We start from the raw sequence: 22,998 nt of genomic DNA, 5'->3' as shown, positions 1-22,998 counted from the left end.
ACGTGTCTTTTAAACTAATTTAATTTTTAATTTTATTAATATATTTAACATTGAAATAAATAAAAAATTATGTGTCTTTTGCATTACGGTTGATTTGGGTGATAAATTATTGAGGTTACAACTCTGCTTTTTACACAATAATTAACTTGAATTCTATATTATCGAAATTACACCTGAAAGATTAAAATATGACCTACTTTAAATTTTCAAAATTATACCCTTCTCGTTTAGGTATGCCCTTTTAAGTTTGTGTAAACGCGGGACCGGGTGAACTAATTTAAACGTATGAACCCAAAATTCAAGTTCGCCCTACTTTTTGGTGAGTGAAGTTGTTTTATTTTTCGGTAATAGATTTACTACATGATTTATAATTGTTATTTTTAACAAGGGATATGTTTCAACAACTTATAAAAAAAAAAACAGCTCGAATGATTAGCAAACTTGTTCTCATAAATAAAAAATTGGTATTTCTCTTTTTTTTTTAATATAGTTAGATAAAAACAGGTCCGGCCAAATTAAGATACCAAACCTAAAATCTTGATTCTACCTCATAAATATATGACATGGGTTAAACATGTTGCCTCGACGGCCCCGACCTCGATTCTACCCCGGGCACTGTTTAGCATTTTTTATATTTTATATGTTTTCATTGAAATAGCAAAACGAACTGAGATTAACTCATTTAACTCGTTATCTTTTGCATGACATTTGAAATTTTGAACTTATCACTATTGTTTAGTTTGTCTCGCCTAATCCACTAAAAAATTGGTTTAGCGAAAGGGTAGGGTGGGTTGGCCTATTGGCGGACTAATAGTAGTAAAACAAATTCCACTACTCTTTATTTAAAAGTCAAAGTTAGTTTACTTTTTAGATATATTAAAAAATTGATGTATTTGAACTATATTATAGACTAGATACATTCACTTTTCAATGTATCAAAAAAGTCAATTTCTTCTTATATTATGGACTAGAGGGAGTATTTGAGTTTTCTAAAATGTTATTTAACCGTACTGTTTTTACATTTGTTACTTTGTTTTTGTAAAATAAATTTTATTTAAATATTTAAGGACTATCCCAATGCCATAAAACAAATTGAGTGAGATTTTTAACCTTTACCACTAATTGATAGGGATGTCAATTCGCATCTATTAACAAAATTTACCGTGAAGATTATCTGATCGAAAGTTGAAACTCTGAAGTCGAAGATTTTTACCCACAAAAATGAGGATAGAGGTAAAAGTTTCCCCAAAATATTTTAGCGCGGGATCAAAGAAGTACCCATGAATTCCCCGACCTCAACCATATTATTTTTAAAAATAAAAAAAAAACATTTGTTAAGTGATTTTATCTTTTTTTCTTATAGAATAATAATAGTGGGACAACTCATATCCAGAAGAGAAAATAACAGTATACGGCGATGATCGTACTAAACCCAAACACAAAGCATTGGAGCTGAATACAACGCCAACAGAGTCGGAGACAACCAATTAATGCATACCTTAATAACGAGAGAGTGGACGACACGACCCAATCAAACCCATCAAAATGTGGGCCTTTCCTCGTTGTTTTCATGTACTACTAAATTTGCGTAATTACTCATTTATCATGTGACAGCGACACTTTTTCCTCCCACAACCCATTCTATTAATTCCACACTCTCACTCTATAAGCGCGTTACCATTAACCCTCATTCCCCTACACCAACATCCACGCAAAAACTCCCTGCACCCTATCACCAGATTCCGCCACGTCATCTTAAACCATAAAGATCATTCTTCGTGTTTCATCATTGGATAACGCTGTTGTGGTATCATGGTGTGTTCCTTCCATCTTCGTTGTTGCAATATATCATAGCTCCAGGGTGTTTTTCTATAGAGAGAGAAAATTGCATAGTGTTTTTCTAGAGAGAGAGAGAGAGAGAGAAAAAAAAAAAGCATTAGAGAAGAATCAGACAGGTTAGATTTGTAGATATTTATTATATAGATATATATAAATATAAATAGATACACATCGTTATACACTGTGGTGAAATTGGAGTTTGCACATTATTCTCTCTCTCACTCACACTCAACTCAACAAAAACTTCAGAGAGAGAGAGAGATGGAGGATCTCGAGGAGGGAGAGAATGGAGGAGAAGAAGAGGTGCTTGGTTCAAGTTTGACTATGGAGAAAGTAGCAGCTGCTAAGAAGTTTATTGAGAATCACTATAGGGCACAGATGAAGAATATTCAAGATCGGAAAGAAAGGTACTGTGATTTTTTTTTTTTTAATATTTTTTTTTTTGATTTAATTAGCAATTTTGGAACACTTGTGATTATTGAATTAAGCACAATGCAAACATAGAGGTAGATCTCACCGTTTAATTTAAGGTAAAAACTTGGTTTGGTTTGGTAGGTGAGGTTAATCACTGTATTTTGGGTTTTAATTGACAATTTCTGGATTTAACTAAACCTAGTATGAATCTGTTAGGTTTGATTAATGATTTTTACTTTCTGTAATTAGAAGCTATGATTCTTGAGTTGAAGTAAATGCATGAGGTAGCAGTAGTTGTTGTACTTGATTGACTTGGTGGTCACACAGTACGGATCCTTGTTGCACAGAGTGCATCTATAACATGCTACATTTGTACAGTTGATGATTTTTTGTGGAACTGTAAATCAGTGAATAAATTCATTACTTACTGTTCTTTAAGTTAGATTAGTAAATAATTTGGGGGTGGGTGGGTGGGATACCTTCTTTGACATAACAATTTGGCTACTTTACTATAGTGGTAGAGTTAGATGATACAATAAACAATGGTATACAAATATTATGGACCAGGTTAGATTGCATTACTTAAAAGGATAAACTATTATTAATGCATATATTTTTTTTTTACTAAAAAAGACACCCATGATAGAAATGAATAGTGCTATCAATCCAAGATAGAGGAACTGAGCAGCCAACAATGGCGGATCCAGAAAATTTTCCTGGTGGGGGCTAGAAGTATAGTGTATATATTTTGACTAAAAAAATTACGAACTTTTATAAAATACACAGTTATAGCGATGAAAAAACAAAAAAAAAAAAAAACAAAAACTCAAAAGATGTTAGGAGAAAAGATGGTTGATGCTTAGATGAATTAAGAAAGAAAAAGAGTAAAGTTAAGATAGAAAGGGATTTGGATCCTCCTGTGTTCTTTCTCTCATGCTTCCATTCAGCGTCAATCTCAACCATTCATTCATTTGTTTTCTCTCTTCTAAACTATTATCTTTTCATTCTCTATGAATCATCACTCTTACATGAGGAAAATGAGAGAGGGTAGTACCAAAAGAACATCAGAGGATCCAAACCCGATAGAAAGTGCATGAAAATAAATAGTTAAAGTAGTAAAAAATTGAAAAATAAGAAGAAAAATTTATAGTGAGTAGATAATAGCTTAGTTGTGGGGGCTTAAAAAATATATAATACTAATATTAAAGGAAAATTAAATTTTTTGGCGGGGGCTAATACCTATTACCTGCATCCGCCCCTGGCAGCCAACCTCAAAAGCGCTATAATGGGTTAGAGGATAATGAGATGACCACTATTCTGAAATTTTTATACAGTTTATATAATATATGTATACTACACATGATAGCTCCGCGTTTCCTGCTATTTCTGCGGCAAAAGCGGATGCAACACAGAAACACGACAAACGCTACTGTTATCATTTCTAGTAGTATATGCGATTGGTAACACTATTCATTTCTATCATGGGTGTCTTTCCATTTTCATGCCATTGGCAAATACAGATAACAGCTGCACAAGCACCAAATCTGTTAATTTAATGGCCAGAACTAAATGAACGGGGACTAAAATTGAATGACAACATCGATGAAGTGAATAGACATGTGTAATAAATAGGGACGGAGAAAATGATAGGAGTATGTTTAATTTATTACATAGATTGAACATTCTTTTTTTAGTTCATAATTTTTAAAGCTACTACTTTAGAACTATATGCATGCTAATGCTATGATTGGAGAAATAGCTATCTTTTTCATTTCTTGCATTGGATGGTATCTCAGTCTAACATGATGCTTTTGTAATAACTACGGGTATTTTGGGAGCTTCACCGGGAAAAAAGAAATATTAAATATTTGAAGTTTTTTATTCAACCATGCTTATGCATTTTCCTAAAACGGTATCTAGTCTGATGCAAATGTTTTGATCACACTGGGTTTTGGAACTTCTGATCTTCACAGTTTTTTTTTTTTTTCTTTGCAGGCGTTGGATTTTGGAAAGAAAATTAGCTTCTTCAGATGTGCCAACTGAAGAACGGCTCAATCTCATCAAAGATTTAGAGAGGAAGGAAACTGAATATATGCGATTGAAAAGGCACAAAATTTGTGTTGATGATTTTGAGCTCTTGACTATCATTGGAAGGGGGGCTTTTGGGGAGGTCAGTGCAAACTCTTCATGCTAATTTTGTGCATGAAATAATTCATGTTGGACTTGCATTGAATCATTATTTTGTGTTGTTCGTAAATAGAACATCTCTGCATGCTTTACCATGTAAAGTTTATCTCTGATATTATTATCTGCCAACTCATTCAATTACACAGGTTAGACTGTGTCGGGAGAAGAAATCTGGAAATATCTATGCCATGAAAAAGTTGAAGAAATCTGAAATGCTTAGGAGAGGCCAGGTGAGATTTATATAAACACACTGAATAGAATAAAATTTAGAAATGACTAGTGGATGCTAATAGTAGTCACAAAGTTTAGCACTATAGTATAGTAGTTCAATGTTATGGCTGAAATCAATCTATTCTAGACACATTAACATCTTATAGTGTCTCTGTCTAGGATGGATCATCGTGTCATTGGATGTCTTGAAGAAGGCTTAGTTGCTATTTTACTAACAAAAATCATCTTATTCTTACAGGTGGAACATGTTAGAGCTGAGAGGAACTTATTGGCCGAAGTCGCTAGTCACTGCATTGTGAAACTTTACTACTCATTTCAGGATACTGAATACTTGTATTTAATTATGGAGTATCTGCCTGGGGGTGACATTATGACTCTGCTGATGAGGGAAGACACCTTAAGTGAGAATATGGCTAGATTTTACATGGCACAGAGTGTGCTGGCCATAGAGTCTATTCATAAACACAATTACATTCACAGGTTTGGTTTGGCTGTGCCTATGAAGCTGTTGGCTTAATTTGTTTAATCATTGATGATGTTTTATTGGGTGGTGAAATCGGCCATTTTAACGTGAATTATTTTCCATCTTTCAGAGATATTAAACCCGATAACCTACTTCTGGATAAAAATGGTCACATGAAGCTCTCTGATTTTGGCCTCTGTAAGCCTATCGATTGCATTACCTTGCCTACACTGCACGAAAATCAGACCATGGATGATGAAACTTTGGCAGAGCCAATGGATGTTGATAGCTGTGTTCCTGATGCGGACAATCGGAAAAGCTGGAGAAGTCCACGTGAGCAGCTTCATCATTGGCAGATGAACAGGAGGAAGTTGGTATGCTGGCAAATTTACTGATACATTATTGTTGATATTGAAAGCAAAAAAAATGTTGTCAATCATTTTTCTAAACACAATTAAGCCTATACTTCAAATGTGTATTTGCTTCAGTATCCAAATGCTTTCTTCCAGTACCAAAAAACAAATGTTCACAAAGATGATCTATGCTTTCATTAACATTTATCTGTTTGGTTTCATGAGCTGGCTTTGCATTTAGCAATATAAATCAAACATAAATTGATATTGTTATTAGATTTCCTTTCTTCAAGTTGAACGATACTAAAGTATACAGGGGTAGGATCAAAACCTTTCATTTGTGGAGATGGATATTACAAAATGATTTAGAGAACTTTAGGAAAATAGTCCTTCTTTGAAGGGTTCAAACATTTATATTGTGAACGTAGGAAATTTGAAAAAAATTAAATGTAATTCTATCCCTATGCAGTCTTGTAGTAGCCATAGGATATGTTACAATATTAGAACGTATCTTATAGTCCATTAAGCTATGTATAAGATTTAACCACAAATTCAACAGTATAGAACAGGATAATGTAATCTGGGGTACATTATGACAAGTTTATTTTGTATAAAACCTTTAGTCCCGTATCATATCTTATTTTGTATCCATTGCACGCAAGTAATGCTTCTCAGTGGCATCATCACACAATTACTTATGCACTTGTTTCTTGTTGCAAGGCATTTTCAACAGTGGGGACGCCAGATTACATTGCTCCTGAAGTACTTTTGAAAAAAGGATATGGGATGGAATGTGATTGGTTAGTTCTTACCTTATGCTTTAGGTGTTCTGATCTATCAGTCATGAAGGTTCAATTTGATCAAGTTTATTTTATTTAGTTTGCCAGCTGAAGTTCTGCTTAGTCTGGAGTAATAATACTTTTCAGTTTTGACAGATCATTTGAAATTTTAACTTTTTTTTGTGAAGGAAAATTATTCAACAATTAGTTTTCTTGATAAGTTTTATAATACATCTATTGTCTCCCTTTTGTATTATTACATTTGACACGTAAATTGTTCATATGGACAGGTGGTCACTGGGAGCAATAATGTACGAAATGCTGGTTGGTTACCCTCCATTTTACTCTGATGACCCAATAACAACATGCAGAAAGGTAGCATCTTTAATTGGCTTAATATTTCCTGATTAAAATGATCAAGAAATATTTGCATCTCTTTCTTTTCGTAGTTTAAGCTGATGGTGACTTGCAACTATTTCCTCCGCCTTTGATATCTATATTATTTGAAGCCCTTATAGTTATGTTTTCCAGAGTCAGTGTTCATACTTTTTTTGTTGACACTAAATTCACCATGCTTTCAGATTGTTCATTGGAGAAACCATTTGAGATTTCCAGAAGACCCCCACGTGACATTTGAGGCTAAGGATCTAATCTACAGATTGCTGTGTGATGTTGATAACAGGTTAGGTACTCGAGGGGCACAAGAAATCAAGGTAAGATGTTCATCTTATTATTATATTCTGGTGTAATGCTGCGTCAAATTTTATTTTTGAAAGAACAAACAGTGAAATTTTCTTAGTCTATGATGAATAATAACACGAGACACAACAACGTAGTATAGGAACATAGTTGGTTCTAAACAAGGAAACCGATCTGCAGAAATTAAAGAAAATCGACCCTAGAATCTTATCAAATATCATAAATGATATTCAGATAGATTTGATATCAGCCTTATTAATTACAAAGGATTAAAAGGAAGCAAGTAAATATCAAATATAAAGAAAGAAATAGGAAAGGGAATTAGATATTTGGAGACCCTAATCAGGGCCATGTCGCGACAATTTTTATGTCATCTACTTATCTACTCATGTACATTCTATATACTCCAGGCTCATCCATGGTTCAAGGGTGTAGAGTGGGATAAACTATATGAAATGGAGGCAGCATTTAAACCACAAGTCAATGGAGAACTGGATACCCAAAACTTCATGAAGTTTGATGAGGTATAAATATGCAATCACTACCTTTTTTAACCATCCTTATTGTTTTTCCTTCTATATATTCTTTTGCTATATGAGTTTTCTTGATATTATGGTTTTCGATGGTTAATTTTAGATAGGGTTAACTCTATGTTTTTAGTCTCTACAAAATCCTCCTTTTGTTTTTTTATTTTTATTTAAGCCCCTATAAATTTTTTCAAGTTTTAGTCCTTCTTACCTTTCATAAAACCGTGTGTTTTTTAGTCCCTAGTCCCTACCTTTGTAAAAACGGGTGTTTTCAGTCAGGACTAAAAGCACCAGAGCTTTTATAAAAGGTACGGACTAAAAATGGTCAAAAAAATCATATGAACTAAACTTGAAAGATTCATAATTTCATAGGGACTAAAGTCATATTTATTCCTTCTAGATACTTCTGGGCTATCTATTTGTAAATTTGATTACTTTTTGTGGCCCATACAGAAGTTTCGATATAATAAATGGAGATTTCACCCAACTTTTTTCCTGTGCTAATTGCTAAAAGCTATGTTTTGATGATAAATTGTAGTTTGTGAGATTCTATATACCAACAGTTTTATGCATTAACAATCTTTAGGCAGTAGAATCTTGAATATTTTCTCTTGTTTTATCTTCCTACTTTAATGGTATTTATTGATGTGTTCTTTATTTAGCACGAAGTCCCTTGATTATGTTGTGTGACAAGCTGTTGAACGTAAGCCTTAAGATTCGCTCATTGCTTTATTTTGTCAATTTGTAGGTAGAACCACCAGATGCAGCAAGGGCTGGGTCTGGATCTTCAAGAAAGGTACACTTGTACTGGTTTGCATGTCATTGTCATTTTTTTCCATATATAAATCTCACTCTTAAATGTTACATGTGAAGAAACAAGAAAGCGTTTTAAGGTTATCTCAAATTATAGTGTTTGTTTATAAGACAATATGGCATTATTTGTAAGACATTGTGGTGTTTTTTTATCAAGGCCAATTTGGTTATATCATGATATGCAATACTTCTTCAAAACATAGTTTTGATAAGTGATAACAAGTTCTAAAGATTGTTGTTTGATTCATGTAATTGATCTCATCTAATGGGAGAAGGCTTTGTTTGTGACAACTGTTGTTTCAATAGATTTATTAACCAAGCTGCCCTTTCTGCTTCTTGAGATATATTTACTTTCCTTTGTGTACAATGGCTAAAAAGTTAATTTATTTTAACCTTTTAAAAATTAGGTGGGTTTTCAATTAACTTTGTTTACTTATATGGTGTCCAAGGTGATAATGAAAGAATTTATATTTATATATGGAAAAGTGAATTCAGCTGCCTCTGCCTGCCTGTATTAAGGCTTTATCTATGTTGCGCCAGCCTATGAATCACTTATTTTGACTTTTCCTAAAGCTGGGAAATGTACAGCAATTTATTTTAAATTGCCGCCCTTTCTTACTATTGGTGAAGATAAATGCATGGTTGTTGAGCCTTCTTGTTATTGTTGAATAATTTTCCTTCCTTTCTACTTTTGGTCTTAAATTGGAAAACGATCCTTCACAATTTGTTTATTTTTCAATCTTTGATTCATTGATGTTGGTTAGACAACAGGAGGTTAATTCCCTCTCTGGTGAAGGCATAATTTGATCCCAGGTCCATATAGTCACTACAAAATACTTTACTAGTTGATTCAGTTGAAGCCTTCTCGGTTTGTTTTGCCCTCGGGCTTTGCTGTTTGATTTGGGAACATAATTATCAAGAGTCAGAAGTCTTCTATATTTATTTAATTATTTTGGTTGAGGATAGTGGAGTATTTTTCGCTTCACATCCCTTTCTCAACATGTAATATCTGTTGTTTATATCATTTGATTAATTTTTATCTGCTCGTTTTTTGGTTTCAAAACATATCTATCGTACAAATTATATGTTGAGCTAAACTATCTCCCTCCCCTATAGCGAGCTAAACCATTCCTACTCTACTATAGTCTTTGTTTGTTTCCGTCAACAAAAAAAAAATATCTATCGTACAAATGTTTGTTCTAGTTAGCAAAGTGGTGTATTTTCGTTTTCTAACTTCCATCTGATTCCTGTAGATGCTGACTCCCAAAGATCTAAACTTTGTTGGTTATACTTACAAAAACTTTGATGCTGTAAAAGAAGGCCTTCGTCAGTCTTTGAGTAAGTAATGTAACAGCTTTTCATTTCATGCATATGATTACAGAGTTGAGAATCTAGTCGTAGCATACTGTAGCGCTATAAGAACATTCCTTAGTTTTTTTCATGCTAGCCATCATCATTTTATTCTTTCAATGAACTTGTGCATGTTAAAGTTAAACTTAATTTTTATAATAATAATTTCAAACCTGTCTCGACTCTCGAGCTTGCTGAGCCAAAGTAGTTTCATTGTAGTGTTTCTGGATAATACAATGGCATATGGATCAGAGTAATATTGCCGGACTAAATTTTAGTTTAGAAACACTAAACTGGGGACTGACATTCAATAGAAATTAAATGGGAGCTAGACAAACCCAACACTGACAGTTATGGATGTTGAACTTATTGATCATGTAACAATTTTGCAGGTGAGTCCATGCAAGATTATGCCTCCAAACGGACAGCTGATGAAACAGGCTTGCAAATGCTCGCATCGTCTGGAGATCCTATGTTACCATAACATAAAGTTCATGCAAACTGAAAGCCGTCATGTAGAGTTTTTTGAGTGCTAGTTTTGGCTTTAAATATTTGGCCGAAAACATCTGTTAGAGTACTTCAATTCCCGTGCCATTTGCAAGAACATTATGTACAGCAAGTAGTTGAACAGTGTGTGTGTATTTGAATTTTCAAAATAGGAACTGAATCTTGTGCGACTGAGTGATCCTGTGCTGGCTGCCCAGGTTGGCTGTGGAAGACTTGCCTTCTCTAGTGGCAGTTGCTGGTTAAATGTTAGTTGTGGACAAAATTATTAAGGAGCTACAAAGCATCCTGGTAACATTATGTGATGTGTACATTTATTGGAACATTGCATAGATTTAACTATAATAGAATGACTATGTTTGGGAATGGATTATGAGTATTGTGCATGTTTTATGTGGAAAAGTACAATTCATGATGCTACTCCGATTGTGTTCACCGGCAAATGCTTGAATCTTGCCTGCAATAATTGGGAAATGGATTTCCTGCAGTTACATCGTCCCGTTGTAGCTGACCAGAGCTGCCCGATCTAAAATTGGTGGCTGAAATTGTTTTAATACATAAAACTGTGTGACACTAGAACTATTCGATATCAAATCAACGACTGAGATCTATTACAATGGAAAACTGTGTGGAAATCCTACGACAAGGAATCCATATCCCAATAATTGCGTGCACTAGTTGGAACCTCTACCAAAGTTTCAATTGAGCTTTTGGGGTCTCCTTTGAGCTTGAAACTTCCTAGATCCTCCAATCTCTATATATTGAATGTGACCCTCAAGTGATTTTGCATCTCAGTCATAAGGCATTTACCTCCGTAATTCATTATTTCTCTCTACCAAATCCTCAAAGAAATTCTTCATATAATGCATCTCAAAGATTAGGAGGTCCATAGATAACGTACTTACAAAGAGGCTACAACTTGTGCTAATTTGTTTGCTAATATGGCTATCAGTCTCTTATCACAGTCTCTAGAGTAGTCCTCCATTATGATGTAATGTTCCCTTAAAATTATCAACCACAAGTCGTTTTTTCAACCATCACTACATGGCGTCTCATTCCAGACAACCTCATTAATCTAACATGTTCATGTATGTAGACTTATAATTTTTCTAAAAAAGAATTTCAACACGTTAACTTTGGTAATTTTTCATGCTAAGTAACATATTTTCTTTTTCAGTTAGATATTAGGATATATGTCCATAAACAAGAGCAAATTGAACAAGCATAACTTATTCACAAATCATTTCTTTCATTTTGTTACAGTTCTTACCCTTTTCAGAATTATATTTTCCACTATTTTTTCATCACTTCATTACCACATCTCTCCCAAACTTTCCTAAAAAAATAATAAAGAGAATAGGAAAATGTAAAAGTTGTTCTAGACTAGGTCAAAGTTCATGCTTGTCATCATGACGACCGAAACATGAAGATTTGATCGGTCTGTTCATAATGGATATATCTTGCTATAATATCCGCTCAGTAATTCAAGGCTTCAATTGCCTTGATTCCCTTCAGCTATTGATGAGAATCCATTGATTATCTCCTCATCAATGGCTAAAGCTTCGCGTCGGACCTATATATCTAATCTAATATAGCTATGTCTAAATGTTTAGATGAACCTTCATCATCGACAACTTCAACCATAACGTAACGTGCTTGACACCTGCCACTATTTCTGATAAAGTAAGATTAGAAGTGATGAATGCTATGTTAAAATAATGTAACATATATAAAAAAGATTATATTGTGGAAACAATTAAAACCAATAGATACTACACAATTTATCCTGGATGTTGACATTGGCATTATTAGTGATGCCATGTTATGTTACTGTATATAGCAGTAGTATTAGGGATAACAAAACATAATGTACTGTTGCGTAATTGCGTTGCATGATTATGATTCCATTTATAGCAAATACAAATTAAAATTAAAAACATCATCATATAGGAGTAATAAAACAAATACTATAAAAAATAAAAAATAAGTGACGATTGGTATTGGATGGATGGGTGGAGATGCTTTAAGAATCAACACGTGTCCTCCAACACCATTGCCCTTTTCTTTCTCTCTCCCTTTCTCTCTTTTCACCCATTTTCCTTTCATTAAAAAGTTTCTTTTTTTATTAATTTTTTTTTGTCATTTTTTCTCTTAATCTCTCTCTCTCTCTCTCTTCTCTTCTTCTCCAATTCCCTTCTTGTGATTCAAAGTCTCAATAACCACTCACCAACCAAGGTATTCATTCATTCACATATCTAATATAATATGTACTACTGTTTCATATCATATATGGTATATGAAAGAGAGAAAAAAACACATCAAGAGAACTTTTTTATTGTTTAATAACATGGTTTGGATTAAGGAAAATTCATATCTTGTGTTTTTGTTGATTCTTTCTTCAATCTAAAAAATGGGTTTCAGGTATCAAATTCAGCTACAAAGTAAGAATAAGTGAAGACAAGGAAGAGTTAAATTAGGTACTTAAATATTTTTTCTTTTATCTTTCTTTAATATTATTCAATCTTTATTCATTGTATAATTCTTACCACTGGATAAGACAATTATGTGTTACCTCAGATCCAGGAAATTTGTTGTGTTATGTAAAAAAGATAGTGTTTTTTATTTGATTATTGAGATTTTTTTTTCTGGGTTGCTTGATTCTTGTGTTTAGAGATAATGAATGTTGGTTTCTCTTTTTCTTGATTTATATATCTATGATTGGTTTAGGATTTAATCTATTTTTTGTGCAATTTTTGTTGTACAGATAATAAAGTTTGTTTCTTTCAAGTTTCAACTTTCAAGCTGTTTCTCTTTCTCTAGAATTGAGGCTGATAGACAGATAAGAATATGCTAGTGGTTGGAAAGGTTGTAAGGTAGCTATTTTTGGTCAAAATTATCGACAAATGGAAGTTCGGATCTATTGTTGTTGGCAAGATTTGAATTTTACTTTCACCACCTTTTAACCAGTCCATGCTTTGGATAATTGAATTGCTTCCTCCTTAAGTTTTATCTTAGACATGGAAAATCATCTTCTAAAATCTACTCATCACATTCTTGGATCGTTTTCAATCAGAAAACTAAGTGAGAAATCAGTGAAAATATGACTAGCCTTGTGATATCAAAAGGGTGGGATTTTAACTTTTTGTATTACCTAGACAAGGGTTTTCATGGAGGAAATGTCAGTTGCAGTGCCATTAAGAGCAGGTAATTCGGTGTGCGATAATCCAACCATAGCTACTACCCACATGAATGTTTCGAGACTTAAGTTGATGGCAAACACAGAGTTGATATCAAATGCTATAACTACGATATCCGCTGATACTTTTATAGGTTCGGATGAGGATCATATTGCTGACAATCTGGACGATGAAGTTGGTGTTTCAGCGGCCACACCGCCTTTGCATGAGAGAGAAGGTGAAATTCTTTTGTTGAATATGATATCTCAAAGTAGCGATGAACTTTTAGTCCCAGAAATTGATGAGGATGATTCATTGTCATTAGACGGGGATCCAATTATTTACAGTACTCTATCATCATTAACCAGTGAGAATAGTAGTGTTTGTGGAGATGAATTCTTCAGTTCTGAAGATAATTCAAATTTTAGGACAAGGAGTTCGATGGACATAGATAAGAACATCTCGTCTGTCGAAATTGTTGCCAAGGCTGCTGTTTTCGACAAGTCAAATGTGGAGGCAGGTATTATGAGTGAACCCCTTGCTGTAGCATTGAGCCTTGGAGACGAAACAGGAGTTAGATCTGACCCAATGCCTACTACAGTTGTTCTTCAGCCAATGCCTCTTGAAAAAGGGGCGAGCGGAACAGTTGGTCGGAGTGTTTTTGAATTGGATTGTACCCCACTTTGGGGATTTACATCTTTGTGTGGAAAAAGACCCGAGATGGAAGATGCTGTTGCGATTGCACCTCGGATGTTGAAAATTCCTATTCAAATGCTAAATGGTAGCAAAAGGTATGATGAAATGAGCAAGGATTTTAATCAGCAGACGGTTCATTTCTTTGGAGTCTATGATGGCCATGGTGGCGCTCAGGTGAATGTTTTATTTTGTTTTTAAAGCCCGTTTGGATTGACTTATTTGAGCTTATCTACCAACATAAGCACTTGTGAGACTGTTTGGGAGAGCTTATGGAAATAGCTTAAGAGATGTTAATAAGTTGTTTTCAGCTTATTTTCATAAGCTCTTTAGGGTAGCTTATGTAAATAATTCGACTTTATTTTATCTTTTGTTAGAAGCGCTTAAGACCTAGTTGTGATTAGTGTATCCAATGGTTAGCATTTTTCTGTCGGTAACCTCAATGAGCTTTCTTTCTGTATTCAGGTAGCAGATTATTGTCGTGATCGTATGCATTTGGCCTTAGCAGAGGAAATTGAATTGCTCAAGGAAGGTCTTATAATTGGAAGTACCAAGGATGATTGTCAAGATTTATGGAGAAAAGCTTTCACTACTTGTTTTGTGAAAGTTGATGATGAAGTTGGGGGAAAAGCTAATCGTGAACCTGTTGCACCAGAGACTGTTGGTTCCACTGCTGTTGTAGCTATTGTTTGTTCATCTCATATTATAGTCTCAAACTGTGGTGATTCGAGGGCGGTTCTATGTCGTGGAAAGGAACCCTTGGCTTTATCTGTGGATCATAAAGTAAGCTACCTCCAATTATTGTTTCGCACATTCTTTGAAAAAAAAAAGGTTTGTTTACTGATTAAAATAAAGTAATGTCTGATTGTGATATGGTAGCCAAATCGAGATGATGAATATGCAAGAATCGAGGCAGCTGGTGGCAAGGTGATACAATGGAATGGTCATCGTGTATTTGGGGTTCTCGCTATGTCAAGGTCTATTGGTATGTACCAAATCCTCAACTAATTAGGGGTTTCTATTTGACTTCCTTTTCAGTGCACCTGCGTGATATCCATGAGTTTATATGAATGGAAAAAGTGGTTAGTTGCATGGTTTATATATTCAATGGAAATGGTGTTCGTATCAAGATTGTGAAAATTACTAATTTTAGAGTATTTTCATGTCATTGTGATGCATATCACTTATTTACACAATTCATAATTCTTTGAAGTTTTGGTTCAGAATAGTTTATTTATCAGGATTGAAGAGTTCAGTTAGACATCTCTATCTTATCAGTGCATTGGCTTTGGTGATAAATAAAATGTTTTTCACCATTATTACTATAAACCATAAGATCTCATTGTTGCTTTTTTTTGCTTTGCCTAAGCTGGAATAAATATCTAATTTCTTGTTGCTTAGGATTTGAGTTACATAGTATTTTTTGTTTTGTTTTGCATAGCGAGTTACATTGTATTTTTTGTTTTGTGTTGCAAGTGAGGTTTGTGTGATACTTGGCAGTTAGTTCAACTAAAAGTTTATCATTTCTGTGAATTGCAGGCGATAGATATTTGAAGCCATGGATTATTCCTGAACCAGAAGTTATGTTCCTCCCTCGTGCAAAAGACGATGAATGTCTTATTCTGGCCAGTGATGGCTTGTGGGATGTCATGACAAATGAAGAAGCATGTGACTTAGCTCGGAGACGCATACTTCTCTGGCACAAGAAAAACGGCTCGGAGCTGTCTTCACTAAGGGGAGAAGGAATCGATCCTGCCGCACAGGCAGCTGCAGAGTACTTATCAAACCGTGCTTTGCAGAAAGGGAGCAAAGATAACATCACTGTCATTGTGGTAGATTTGAAAGCACAACGAAAGTTTAAGAGTAAATCATGACTGTTTAATGAACTGAACTTAGGTGTTTGAACATATAAAAGCTGAATTCAATCCAATATAGTTTGGCTCAGTAATTTTTCATCTGGGAACATAGATTGAGCACCCTGCACTAAATGATAAATTCCCCTTTCATTTGAACTCTAAATTGATTAAGAGTTTCATTGTACACTGCTGCATTGGGGTTATGTAAGTCTTTGCTGCTTATTGTAGATATAGGATTTTGTGCCTTTCGCATGTGTCAGCGACTCATCTTCAGCATATTGTATTTGTTATTATGCCTCCTAGAGAACAAAGGCTCTGTGAGGTATTTACTTCATATAGTTTTTTGCTTATGCTGTTTATAAAAAGGTGGTAGCTATTTGGCATTGTGATTTTCAGTCATAATCTTCTGTTATGCCACACAATCATAAGTAAACTCATATTATGTTTCTTTGGATATATGAACACAATAACACATTATTTAGCCTACTTCTGCAGTGGATTAATATCATTGTCCATGTCTCGAATCCGAGATTGTAAAGTAACGGTGATGATGGAGGATAGTTGTAGCCATAGTTTATGAAAGATGGACTTGTGTTTGTTGTGGTTTTCACTGAATTCTGAGAGTGATTGCTCATAAACAGTAGTGTGGCATACCAAAAACAGGTGCACCTTATTACATTTTTTTCTTCCTTTTAACAAGTCAAAAGATCCTTGGACATAAAGATAACATATGATATTTTGTTTACCAAATTCTCAAATATTCAGCATGCTTGTGGTGCAACCATATTTTTGACAAGGCATTCATTCTATCAAGTTTTTATGTGGCTATGATTGATGACTACATAAATATCCAAAAAAGTTGCTATTCTGATTCTTCTGATTGCCTCAAGCATTAAGGCAGAGACAAAAAAGGTCCTACGTGTCTGGATCTGGCAGTGTCATGCTTTCATTTTCATGTTTTGCAATAGCATAAAAGTGGATGAAAATGACTTGTGACCTGTCTTGACAAGAAATGTCATTAAATTCTGCTGCTTTATTGTTGCATCAATTAAAAATGATAATCATAATATGGATTTCGGTCTTTATTTCCTTTCTTATAAATAAATCATTGAAACTTGCAGGGGGGAGAAAATGCAAGGAAACACCTAGAAATAGAATAATGTTACATACAAAACCATAAGTACAACAATTCTGGTTTTTTCAAATGAAATTGTTTTTTGCTATCAAGTCACCTTATCACTCCATGATAAGGACAATTCTGGTGAGTGAACAATGGACAACACTTTGACAAATCAAAACGCAACAACTGTAGATAAGAAAGTGAGTGTTGTGAATCTCATTGTCATTCTCTTTAATTTGAACAGCAACAAGAATTAGACAGGAGGCGTATACCATTACACATGTCCTTTTCTTCATGGAATAATTTACAATATTGAAATACAAGCAACCTAACATTTCAATGGGGTATTAAATCATCAATCATATCATTGTTCTGCAGAATAAATTCTATGGCTAATTGCAACTGACTTAAAATTGCCATAACGTTTCACTATTCATTTGTACCATAATACTTCAATTTCATACATGTAATTCAATTTTTCAAACAACAAAATTATCTCATTTTAATGCATATCATTTTGTCATTTCATGATTTTCACCCACCTTAAAGTGTGATAAGTTTCAAAACTTGAAATACAAGCTATATAGAGCTCAAAGTGGGTGTTGCCTCAAGCACATTTCAAGATGGTGCTCGCGAACAAGTGTAAGAGAATGGACACAAAGGAAGAAGAGACAAACATGAGGTATCATATTATCGTTATCTTTAAGAATTATAAATTTGGCCACTCATAAAAGCAAAATTTGAACGCATAGAAAGATATTTAACCATAATGTATAGATCAGCAGGTTCTCGGACATTAGACAACACAGTATGCCCTCGAAAGGCACAGTAACATGACAGAACGGAGAAAGTCACAAGGTCACAACCATTATTATATGAAACTACATGTCAAACAAGGGAAAGCAGGGCCTAGTAATTCCTGTATGCCAACTCCTTTACAGTATCAGCCAGACTCTTTTCATTCTGAACATTCTGAACCCAGTTTGCATTTATATGAACCCGCTCAAGGCTCTGTTTTAAAGTTCTAGCAATGGAGGGCATAGGATGGCTAGCAAAGAATTCCTCTACTTCCTTGGCCTTCTCGAGAGAAGCAAACTGCACCACCGGAAAACAGAAAGGAAAAAAAGAGGAATTATAATTGAGCATTCCATTAGTATAATGAATCCAGTATACCAGAATATGGGAATCTCAAGCTTGCTAAGAAAACAAATGGAACAAAGCATATAGAGAAGGGGCAGGAGACAAACCGGTGAGACAACTGCACTGACAAAGCGAGTTACTAAAAATCCAGAACCATAAGTTTTTGCGATGTGTTCCCAGTGTTCCTGTATAATATTGAACCAATAAGAACATAATGATAGAAAGGAAGAATGGTTAATAGAAAATAAACATCATGATCCCCATTAGTTTCTCTTCAAAATTAAGGCTCCATGTAATAGTTTATTCACTGTATAGGCAATGAGTAAATTTTGACATTAGTATAGGTACCGAGTAAATTTTAGCTCTAGAATATATAACAGACTCTAGTGATAAATTTTGGCAACTACTTGTAGAAAGTATTCAGACTCTAGGTCTACAACCAAGTTTTCTCCAAATAGCAACGAAATGAAACGGTCCAATGAATTCAATATTTCATAATCCTTCAAGGAATCCAACGTTAATATATATTTTTTTAAATGATGTACTACACTTCATTTCTATGCAACATACTTCACACTCCATATATGACTATTGTAGCATTGTGATGTGTTGTTTATACCTTAAGCCATGCCCAAGCCACGTCTCTTCCTTCCCAATTGACAGAAAGTCCAAAAACAGCATCCTGACTTCGAACCTTGTCCATTTATGACAACATATCAATCTCCAAACTAATAATGATAATATGCCAACATTTGTATGTAATTATGTTTGTGTATAGTTCAAATAATATTTGAAAACTAGATACCTCCGAAGACAACATAAAGTTAAGAACTTCAAGAATTAGCTCTGGATCAGATGAAGAAGCCAGCGAGCCTACAAGCATAGAAAATATTAGTATCCAGACCTGGAAATACCATGTTATGCTCTCATTGAAGATGTTTTCATTACCAAGAATACGTGTTTTCTCCTGACTTAGGTCAGTTTCTCTGTATACTTTCAGAAGAGATTCATAACCCGATCTGTTAGATTTGCTTGCCCGTTTCATTACAGCCACATAAACTGCCTGCCAACATTTACAATAATCATCAAAAGAAGAATATATAAGATTCCAGACATTCAAAATTTCAAATGATGCAGTAGCAAACCCTTCTTAAATCAGGTGGAAGAAGTGGAGTATTTCTGTCTTCTAAGAATGCCTGAAATCGCTTGCTTGCTTCATCCAGTGTCAGATCATGTCCAAATTGAGCAAGGGAAGTCAAAATTTCTCCTCTCAACAACGCATCATCATGACTTTCTCCTGGTTTAGGATCCCAACCAAGCCTCCTGCAAGGCAATATAAACACGATGTTGCAGCGGATATACTCTAATTCCTAAAAAATGATTTACTGCAATAACAACCGACTTACTCCGCAGAGTACTGGAAAACTTTAAAAAAGAACAGTTTGAAATATTCTAGCAAGTCCGGAACTGCATCAGCTGCAATACGTTGAACTTTATGACTTATCTGTAAAACACGAGAATCAAAATTAGATCCAATAAATAACCTATGTAATTATAATTAATGAGCAATATTGGGAAGATAGCATTACAGTAATCAGGTTAGACAGCACAGTATAATCATCTTCCTCCCTATAAGCTCCCATCAAGTTAATCAAGGAGGTCAATGATTCTTTGCCAGCCATGGAAAGTGCATATGAATCATCCAAAATTCCTGTCAAGCAGTAACTCACAAGTTATCAGTCTTTTCCAGTTCTACCATTGGAAATAATTATTAATTAAATTTCAAGAGATTATCTAATTTACCAAATCTGTCTGATGGAGATAATAATCGTTTTTCTACGGCATATCTAAGTTTAGCTGTAAGCAACTCATCATACTTCACCCTGTAGAAACCAGCCTGATCCACATTAAGCTTAATCCAAGAATTTGCACTCTTGTCTCCATCAACCTGGGAACCCAGTAACTCTTTAATATCACGTGTTTCAGATTTCGTTTGCAAGAGGAAATTCTTGCGGACATCGTATGAGCCAAAGCATAGTGTTATTGGGATAATCCAATGGCCTTCTCCTTGAGCACCACTTGACAAGAATTGTGACTGCCAATAAACATACAAGGCTCACATGTTACAATACATATAATGGGTTTTCTCTCTGAAGATAATCACAAGGAACTAACAAAAATGTCGGATGCACGTTGCAACGGTACCTGATCAAACTCTAAATTCTGATTATTGAGTTTAACAGATACAACAGGATATCCTTGCTGCTTTGTCCATGAGGTCATTAACTTATTCACAGGTTCACCAGATCCTTCCTCAAGTGCTGCCCATAGATCCTCAGTCTTAGCATTTGAACAAGCGTGCCTTTTTATATACGAAGCTAGTGACCTCTGGTTACATTAAAAAGCAGTGTGTACAATTTAATAACAAAAAGTGAAATTTATAACTCAGCAATATTCCAGTTAATACGTAATTTAATACAATTACGCATATTCTAAAATGTACATCTTAAAACCTTTTACGTCCTATTATAAAGAACATCAGCCTATGAGCCATTGATTATATAAAATGTGTCTTGCCAACTACACTGTGCAACCTAGTCAACCCACTCCATTCAAAAGTGTAAAATCAAAGTTGAGAGAAGACTCTAAAAAATGGAAACAATAGTTTACTTGTGCAGTTAATAGTGATACAACGTATTATCCCCATATGAGCAGTTCACTGTGGGTTCTCATTCCATAAAATTTAGCATTGAAAATACATATTTTTATGACAGTGGTTAAGAGGCCAATACCAACCTGAAAGATTTGAGCACCAAGATAGCTTTGCAGCATCCTAATAACAGATGCACCTTTCCTATAACTTATTGCATCAAATATTTCATCAATCTCGCGAGCATGATTGATCTCCACCTGCAAAATTAGTTTACAAAGATTATAATAGACAATATAATGATAAGATAGCTCATTAACTTTCAATTTGTTTATCTCCTTTAATTATCAATATTATTTAATAAAATCACTAAAGACATTCGTTTTGACACACTGTATTAACATATCAAATGATTTTAGGTGATCTTTATGATTTTAGTGTTACACTGGTGTACTTTGATCCATTCTCCTCTCTATATATAATGGGCATCATATAACCAATAGTATAAAGAATATTTCATAAAAATGTAATCTGCATAAAATTCCAGATCAGGAAAAAGGAGCCAAATCCCAAATTAGAAGCAGACTAAACCCGTGAAAAACTGAGACTGAACATTACCTCAATTGGGTGGGATTCTGCAAGGCCATCCAACTTAAGACCGTCGGTACATTCATGAAGAAATTGAGACCATATTTTCCAATCTGGAAACAAGCCATCAGCTGCTAAATAACTCACCTGACCACACCGAAAGAATATGAAAGAACAGAAGAAAATTATCAAATGGTTATATAAAAAATTAAAAAGCATTAAAAATAACAAGACGCTTATCATAATCATGAAATGATATGAATTTCTTATTGTCAAAAACAAAAAACAAGACTCATTGTAACAATATGATATGTGAGCCACACAACTTACCCATGTTGCAAAACCCTCATTCAGCCATAAATGTGTCCACCACTCCATTGTAACAAGATTGCCAAACCACTGATGTGCTAGTTCATGAGCTACAACAACTGCAACCTTAACAACATTCACCAAAGAATGTAAGAAATATGTTTTGTCCTCCAGTTAGTAACACAAAATACTAGTTTTGAAGTTGAGATCGGGGAACTTAAGTAACTTAGACTAAAACAAGTTTTATAAAAAAGAAAACTACCCTCTGTTTGTTAGCAGCGGCAGAATGCTGATCATCGTAGAGTAAAGCAGTCTCCCGGTATGTAACCAAACCATAGTTCTCCATGGCTCCAGCAGCAAAATCAGGTATTGCGATCATATCCAATTTTGGCAAGGTGTAGGGAGTGTCGAAGTAACTGTTGATTATCACAGTTAGTTGAAACTAATGAATGATAGATAATGCAAGCAGATATATAACCTACCATTATCCACTCATCTTGCCACTACAAACCTAATATATGAAGGATGGCAATGTGATATGGTAGTAGAAAGAATATAAATAAGCAACCACGACAATGTCTGAAAGATACAATCTTTGGGGGGTGGAAGGTTGTACATTACAAGCCAAACATATCAAGAAAACATTTTGTGTGCCATAAACTGGTAATGATTAGATAGACAACCGAACTGTCCCTGGAAACATACATGACGGAGTAACGTTCTAATTTAAGCTTCCCCTCAATAAATTGACTTACAGTGTAAGGTCAAATTATTTCCGATTTCCAATAACTAAAAGAGGGAAGTAATTTTGTTGGTGATAATATTTATGCCACTCTTTAAGCATCTCCCATCGGCATGTTGCAGAGGTGTTACTATATCTTGTTTCAATTTTTCTCTTATTTTATGGCCACCCTTGTATGGTAAAGTAGTTGTGACTTGAGACCCCAAAAAGTTTAAAATTTATAATGTTTTGCTGCAACAAAGGTGGATTCATGAAATTGCAAACAAATGAAGTACAGGATTTTTTCTGATAAATTTCCTTTCTGAGAAACAAAGGGTTATAATAAACCTATACTTACTCCTTGTATATCCCCAAAGTTTTGACAGCAACATCAAGTGCAAATTTCCCCTGGTTTGCCTTACCAACTTGACAATACACTCGAACTTTGATCCCTGTAGAGATGTTAAATTCAAGTAAGAAGAAAAACAAAAGTCAGCAAGAAACTAACAATACAATCAAAACCTAAAATGTGCATGCATAGCAAACATGATTTTACCATCAGGAGTATGATCTTCCACATAATCAA

At 34.4% G+C, this 22,998-nt stretch overlaps 3 protein-coding genes across 5 annotated transcripts in view; 2 read left to right on the top strand and 1 right to left on the bottom strand.

Moving 5' to 3' along the window:
* Positions 1-1,615: 1,615 nt before the first annotated feature.
* On the top strand, positions 1,616-10,525 carry LOC123894227 (serine/threonine-protein kinase tricornered). The gene is made up of 12 exons (XM_045944166.1): positions 1,616-2,246; positions 4,249-4,423; positions 4,587-4,670; positions 4,910-5,151; positions 5,265-5,508; positions 6,208-6,287; positions 6,557-6,641; positions 6,848-6,979; positions 7,376-7,489; positions 8,241-8,288; positions 9,559-9,643; positions 10,048-10,525. The coding sequence occupies exons 1-12, from the start codon at positions 2,101-2,103 to the stop codon at positions 10,137-10,139; spliced, it is 1,527 nt and encodes a 508-aa protein (XP_045800122.1). The 5' UTR covers positions 1,616-2,100; the 3' UTR covers positions 10,140-10,525.
* A 1,577-nt stretch (positions 10,526-12,102) lies between these two features.
* LOC123894224 (protein phosphatase 2C 53-like) lies at positions 12,103-16,279 on the top strand. 2 transcript variants are annotated; one of them, XM_045944158.1, is made up of 6 exons: positions 12,103-12,394; positions 12,581-12,636; positions 12,924-14,205; positions 14,494-14,811; positions 14,908-15,013; positions 15,568-16,279. In XM_045944158.1, exons 3-6 carry the CDS (start codon positions 13,327-13,329, stop codon positions 15,900-15,902), a joined length of 1,638 nt encoding a protein of 545 aa, XP_045800114.1. In that variant the 5' UTR covers positions 12,103-12,394; positions 12,581-12,636; positions 12,924-13,326; the 3' UTR covers positions 15,903-16,279. The 2 variants fall into 2 exon arrangements, with proteins under 2 accessions (XP_045800114.1, XP_045800115.1); XM_045944159.1 differs by lacking the exon at positions 12,103-12,394 and having other exon boundaries at positions 12,442-12,636.
* A 1,482-nt stretch (positions 16,280-17,761) lies between these two features.
* The window catches only part of LOC123894223 (aminopeptidase M1), a 6,446-nt gene continuing 1,209 nt past the window's right edge, over positions 17,762-22,998 (bottom strand). The window contains exons 4-19 of one of the 2 annotated variants that reach the window (XM_045944157.1): positions 22,969-22,998; positions 22,771-22,864; positions 21,954-22,107; positions 21,713-21,817; positions 21,413-21,529; positions 20,941-21,054; positions 20,350-20,532; positions 19,948-20,239; positions 19,734-19,855; positions 19,551-19,648; positions 19,290-19,467; positions 19,093-19,207; positions 18,950-19,017; positions 18,764-18,838; positions 18,252-18,329; positions 17,762-18,099 (exon numbers count right to left, since the gene is read on the bottom strand). The exon at positions 22,969-22,998 is cut by the window's right edge and continues 157 nt beyond it. In XM_045944157.1, the coding sequence (XP_045800113.1) occupies positions 17,914-18,099; positions 18,252-18,329; positions 18,764-18,838; positions 18,950-19,017; positions 19,093-19,207; positions 19,290-19,467; positions 19,551-19,648; positions 19,734-19,855; positions 19,948-20,239; positions 20,350-20,532; positions 20,941-21,054; positions 21,413-21,529; positions 21,713-21,817; positions 21,954-22,107; positions 22,771-22,864; positions 22,969-22,998 (2,009 nt within the window). In that variant the 3' untranslated portion in view covers positions 17,762-17,913. Of the gene's footprint in view, positions 18,100-18,251; positions 18,330-18,763; positions 18,839-18,949; positions 19,018-19,092; positions 19,208-19,289; positions 19,468-19,550; positions 19,649-19,733; positions 19,856-19,947; positions 20,240-20,349; positions 20,533-20,940; positions 21,055-21,412; positions 21,818-21,953; positions 22,108-22,770; positions 22,865-22,968 lie in introns of both variants that reach the window. The other variant, XM_045944156.1, reaches the window with a different exon arrangement.

The sequence above is a fragment of the Trifolium pratense genome, linkage group LG7, assembly GCF_020283565.1.
Source record: "Trifolium pratense cultivar HEN17-A07 linkage group LG7, ARS_RC_1.1, whole genome shotgun sequence".
Taxonomy (NCBI): Eukaryota; Viridiplantae; Streptophyta; class Magnoliopsida; order Fabales; family Fabaceae; genus Trifolium; species Trifolium pratense.
The sequence above is the reverse complement of the archived record's forward strand: the minus strand, read 5'-3'. Positions and strand labels throughout refer to the sequence as shown.

Bases quoted from the DNA above. Each gene is read 5' to 3' on its own strand.
- LOC123894227 (XM_045944166.1), top strand. From the start codon at position 2,101: ATGGAGGATCTCGAGGAGGGAGAGAATGGAGGAGAAGAAGAGGTGCTT. The intron at 4,671-4,909 runs GTGAGATTTATA...TTATTCTTACAG, and splicing joins AAATGCTTAGGAGAGGCCAG to GTGGAACATGTTAGAGCTGA. The intron at 6,980-7,375 runs GTAAGATGTTCA...TATATACTCCAG, and splicing joins GAGGGGCACAAGAAATCAAG to GCTCATCCATGGTTCAAGGG.
- LOC123894224 (XM_045944158.1), top strand. From the start codon at position 13,327: ATGGAGGAAATGTCAGTTGCAGTGCCATTAAGAGCAGGTAATTCGGTG. The intron at 14,812-14,907 runs GTAAGCTACCTC...GTGATATGGTAG, and splicing joins CTTTATCTGTGGATCATAAA to CCAAATCGAGATGATGAATA. The intron at 15,014-15,567 runs GTATGTACCAAA...TGTGAATTGCAG, and splicing joins CGCTATGTCAAGGTCTATTG to GCGATAGATATTTGAAGCCA.